Source organism: Salminus brasiliensis, chromosome 3, assembly GCF_030463535.1.
Source record: "Salminus brasiliensis chromosome 3, fSalBra1.hap2, whole genome shotgun sequence".
NCBI lineage: Eukaryota > Metazoa > Chordata > Actinopteri > Characiformes > Bryconidae > Salminus > Salminus brasiliensis.
The window spans coordinates 8992432-8998132 of NC_132880.1; the positions used below are offsets into that span (position 1 = coordinate 8992432).

The following is a 5701-nucleotide window of genomic DNA, read 5'->3' on the forward strand; positions in this document are numbered from 1 at the left end:
AAAGAATGCTTTAAGAGTGTATGCACTGAATGCTGGAAGGCTCTCCCCCAGTAGTAGAATATTCAATATACAAATGAACTGGCACCTTCCAAAAAGGCTCTGCAAATTACAGTTATATTATTACACCATTCTTCATTTGAATCTGTTTGAACAAAACCTTGGCCTGTGTCTCACAGTATGACCCTTGTGTCCAGCAACCTGCTGTAATTCAGAAATACAGCAGATGACCTCAGGCCTTTCCCGTCATTTTTAGTTTAGTCCAATTCTACTATAGGTCTTCCATTATGCCACACAGCGCTACCAAACTGGGTGGGTGAAGGCAAGCATTTGCTGGCTACACTGCAGCTAATGCAAAGGTATTGAACAGCTCATGCACTCTGAGGACAATGTCGCATTGGCTAGCAGTGTTCTGAGCAATAGTGGGAAAGGAAAGGCCATCCAGACAGGAAAAGCACGATTATGTACTCTTGGACTCCTGGCCACATATGGCTGTGGCATCTCCAGGGATGGGACTCCAGACGACTGGCCCAGAACGTAGATGACTTGGGAACAATTTTTTGCAGAGTAGAAAAAAATGGCCAAACTGTGCTGGATGCTGCTGCTACAGGAATTAAACTGAAGAACCACTGAAGAACCACCCAAGGCTTTAGGGACACACCCACTCTAATGAATCTTCCAAAGAATAGTGCTTTGGAGAACCATTTCTGAGATGTTCAGGTATCAATAACCTTTTAAAAGTTTAATGAATGTATAAACAGAAAAGGCTTCTATACATTTCTCAAAGCAAATGTCCAACCCAAGACCCTTTATTTGTGAGCTCATTTAAAATGAACCCTTCTGGCAGTTTTAAGTAATACATTTAAATAATAATGATAAAGCCCCTTACCTGATCATAAGTGCTTCCGCATTTCAGAGCAGCCACTTACTGACAAACCCCGGCTTTGTTATTAAGGTCATTAGCAACCTGCCAGCTTTACATACCGTTACTTAGCATTACTCACCATTAGATTTGTTAGTGTAATGAATAAATGTTCAAAGACACCCTTCAGTAAACCAGACACACATTCAGCTTTTAAAGTGCACTTGTTTACTCTGCTCCAGCGTGGTGGCCTGGATGAAGGTGCTGGTGTCAGTAGTTTGTGGTATATTGGTAAAGCTGTCCTGTTACTTTGTAGCACAGGATAATCTTATCCAGCCGACGGTAAGCATTTCCCATTATCAAGCTGCAGTGCACAGCACTCCTCACCAAAGAGTAGCTATTGCTTGCACAAAGCCTCCTAAGTATGTATTTAGCCAGTCTGCAACCTGGGAATGAAGCTGAATGGACGAGTGAGAGGCAGGGTTAAGAGCAATAGAAGAAACAGTTGTTTTTCATCATCAACTAAGAAGTAAAAAACATAGTGGGGTCCAAAGGTCTCTTAGAATGACTACGTGTCCTTTTGCTTTAACCCCTTAGACCCTCTATCTACTCCCACATTTCTTAGCTCTACTAACTACATTACTGTCATATTTAACAGCCCCAAAATAGAACCCTGTGGGACTCCACAAGCTATACTAAACCAAACGGTTAACACTTCAATCATAATAGTTTCTGCTTTGGAAATAGGAGTAAAGCAAAAAGATCCTCTGTGTAAGATCACATTTTGTTGCTCTTATAACTATGGTACTGACATATTTGATAGCAGTTTCATAGGTCCTAAAATAGAACCCTGTGGGACTCCACAAAATATGTTAAAACAAATGATTATTCTAATTCACAATAGTTTTGGCATTAGTAATACTAGCTGAATAATAACCTAGGGTTCAATGTGAACTTGAGCTGGCAGGAAAGCCTCTGATGAATAGCTCAGATCCACCTGATAGTCATTTGCATAACTAAAACAGACATAACTAAAAAGCCTTTGATGAGTAAATTATATCCATCTAAACCTTTCTAAACATGAGCTTCAATGAGGAAGATACAAGAAAAAACACCTGAACTGTTTGTCACAAATTTGCTTTAATTTGAATAGAAATACAAGGATATACAGTATATAGTACTAAAATGGTTCTGTAACAGCAGTGTAGCCCTTTTCAGTGCTATATAGAACCATTTTACAGAAACATTTAAAGGTGTTTAAATACACTGGTTCTTTACAGGTTTCCCCATCATTGGGAATAACCAATTACTCAGACAGGAGAACCATTTAAACATTCAAACAGATCTTTGAGTGGTCATAGTCCTGTATGGAACCAATCCTTAAGCAACTGCCTTTAGAGCAAAATCTTAAATATGTATTTTGTATTTTACTTTTCTTCAAAGTACTGAAAAGGCGAGGCTAATTCATTCGTTTTGCTATTGTTGGCAATATATGTTATTAAGGCTATTTATTAATCCTGGTAGTCAAAGTTACTCTCTCCTACCTTCACACACACACTGCCACAGTCCTACAATTTACAATTACTTGAAGTCCTCCAGCCACAACATAACCACAATGGACACCTGTGTGTCGCCTGTGTCCTTCAAAATATGGTCACCCTAACCTCCATGCCATTTTAGATTTTCTTTGTGTGAGTATGTGTCCTTTTGCTTTAACCTCTCTCATAACTATAGTACAGCCATATTTAATAGCAGTCTCAAAGGCCCCAAAATATAACCCTGTGGGACTCCACAAGATGCTAAATCAAACGGTTAACAAGTAATTCACAATAGTTTCTGCATTAGGAATAATAGCTGAATAATAAATCCAGTGTTCAAGGGGTTAATGTGCACTCGAGCTGGCAGGGACTCCATAACTTCGTGTAAAAGCTTCTGATGAGTAGTTCAGATCCACCTGAGAGTAGTCTGAGCTCCAATAGAAGAGATGCATCTAAAGTTATTGCAAGCAGAGAATATATAATTAAATATTAACTGATATTTATCCATGTCTCATATTCATGTTTTACATCTGTCCCAAATGCCTTCAGCTTTTAACAATCAAAAACAAACAGATCTTGTTGTTCCAGTACTTCATGAAGAACCCCATTTTTTCATTTTGTACCCCACTGAGCATTCCATTCCATGACGTTTTGTGCATTTACTTGGGACCAGTTTAGCAAATTCCTTGATCTTCCTCTCTCCATTTTTTTTATTGTCCGTGCCATTTTAATGGTTTAGTGCTTGTAAAAAATCATAGTCGGCATCTCATGAATTATTTTTCTGCTTTCAGACTGTTCTTTCAGGTCATGTTGCGTCTCTAATGAACTGGCTTTGTCAAGGGAAATGAGGAGAGTTCCTTTGGGAGTGCTTTACTCTGAGGGTTCGCTGATTAGCAAGACATCTGCATTTGTGTGTGTGTGTGTAAAAGAGACATAGCTAACAGTGGTTGTGCCGTCTGTTTATTAGGAATGTAGGCTAGTTGAGCAAAAGTGTATCCCTATTTAAATGTCTACATATTCATTAAATGTACAATGCATGCATGCAAATTGGGGGGATTCATTTGACTTGGAGATGCGACATTTGCATGATGAACTGAGCTGTCATGGTGATGGAATAATACTCAGCACAAGGCTGAATGCTCTTACTCATACAGGAGATCATCTTTTTGCTGCAAAATATCAATGAAGACTTTGGGAATGTGTATGGGTGCGCTCATACCGGCTAGCTGAAGAACTGTACACTCTTAGTAGGTTCTATATAGAATTGAAAAGGGGTTCTTTGACTTACAACAACAGTGTAACTCTCTTGGTGCTATATAGAACCATTTCAAAGGTCTTTAAAAGGACCATAACAAGGAGTTATTGAAGGGTTCTTTAGTAAAGAGCACAGCAACTCAAAGAAACATCTGAATGGCTGCTTTCTGTGATGGGAAACTTATTTTCGGTGGTTGTGTAAAGAACCTTTAAATAAAGCCTCTATATAACACCAAAAAGGGTCTCAGTATTGTAATGAAACCCTTTTATTATTACAATATAGTATAGAGAAGAACCATTTAACCAGACAAAGAACCATTTCAGCATTCTTTTGTGTGATTCTTTGAGTTGGCGTGTTTCTATATGTAATCATTTCTTTTACTAAAGAATTCTTGAAGAACCCCTTTTTTGAGGGTGTATACAATTGTTGTCACCATGAAATGCACATGTTACATAAGCAAGAACATTTTCATGTCAAACATTTACCATGACACAAACTCACCACAGTAAGTCTCATGCAAAGATGTTGTTTACATGGACATGAATCAGATTCCATTCTGAGAGATATTCGAACATTCACGAGTTTTGGCACTGGGACTTTTTGGCTTCCTTTAAAAACAAGACCACCCTACATACATTCAGCATTTGTTTTTCTAGTTCTTCTAGTTTTCCTAGTTTCAGCTAGGGATCTCCACAGGCGTATCGTCTTCTTCTAGGGACAAATGTGATGGAACATTGCGGGGGCTCCCAGCACCTCTAAAGTCAATCGAACCGTAGAGTTTTGCAGAGTGTTTGGAGTATGCAAAGGCCTGCCTTCTCACAATCTCACCTTTGTACAAGGAGATCATGAGCAAGGTGGAGAGCACCACCCCACCAAGGGTGAGAAGACACAGCCCTGCAATCACGCACCTGTCCAAGTGGGCGCCAACCCTGGCATTCTCAAGCTCCAGGCGTTCCATTTCCCGAGCTGAGACGGTGTCAGGGTTGACGTGAACGTCGCGAGGGATGGTGTAGGAGACCACCACCAAGGAGATCCCAGTCACTAAAAACGTAACCGCGCTTATGAACCCATAATCCACCGACTTCTCTGCAGGCTCCATCGGAAAGTCGTCTTCAGACAGCACTGAGAGGTCTGGCTCTTCGAAATTACTGCAGCTCAAACTGTCGTTGTTGATGTTTCCCACTGGTTGTGCCTGGCAGACCGCGTCACCCGTGCCGGCGAACGCTGTCTCAAACTCCTCATCATGGCATATGTGAATTTCTTCATCAGTTCCCCATTGAGTGAATCTGTGGGGCTGGGCTGCTGACCGTGGTGCTGAAACTGCCCCCAAGGCCTCCTCCAAGTCTGCATCTATTAGCAGAGCTCTCTCATCCGAGCAGGCTGAGTAATAACTTTGCTGATGCTGTACAGTCCAGTCGAGATCTTTCTTCTCCAGCTGACCACTCACTCGGCCAGAGTAGAGCAGCTTTAGCTCGGCCATTTGATTCAAGCTCTCCGTGTTTTCATGTCACCGCATGTCCATCATCTTTGGCTAACTAAAAGAAAGAGACCACAATCAATAAAACAGTAGGAATAGGCAGATCCATACTGAAGTATTTCACTTCTGATGCTGACAGATCTTTTTGAGAATTGATCTACACATGAAAATATCGATAAGAAAAGCAGTACTCTGAATATTAATCTTGTTTATTAACCCCTTAAAAACTTATGGCAGTCGGCCATTCTATTACCAAGAAATAGCACCACCTGTTTGTAAAGAAATCCCTGTAGTTACTGAGTAATACACCTTGTGTAATTAGCCTTGAAGTGTCAAGGGGTTAAACAGTATGTGACATTTTAGAAAGCAAAGACAATGGTTCTGGATCAGGGCGAATATTCAAATGGCTGTTCATTGGGATGTCTTTATATACACTCTTAAAAATATATTAAAAAGAAACTACATAAAAACTCAGGAGAAAGATATGCTATAAAAGGATCATTGAGAGGTACCATTGAACAAAGAACCGTGTTTGTCATAGAGATGTGTGAGTATGAAGCACCTCAAAAACA

General features: G+C 40.2%; 1 protein-coding gene across 2 annotated transcripts in view; it reads right to left on the reverse strand.

The window, feature by feature from the left end:
• Window positions 1-1982: 1982 nt before the first annotated feature.
• Window positions 1983-5701, reverse strand: part of LOC140551231 (transmembrane protein 74) — a 5342-nt gene continuing 1623 nt past the window's right edge. For both annotated transcript variants that reach the window (XM_072674620.1, XM_072674621.1), the window contains exon 2: window positions 1983-5187. In XM_072674620.1, coding sequence (XP_072530721.1) covers window positions 4329-5132 — 804 coding nt within the window. In that variant the 5' untranslated portion in view covers window positions 5133-5187 and the 3' untranslated portion in view covers window positions 1983-4328. The remainder of the gene's footprint in view (window positions 5188-5701) is intronic.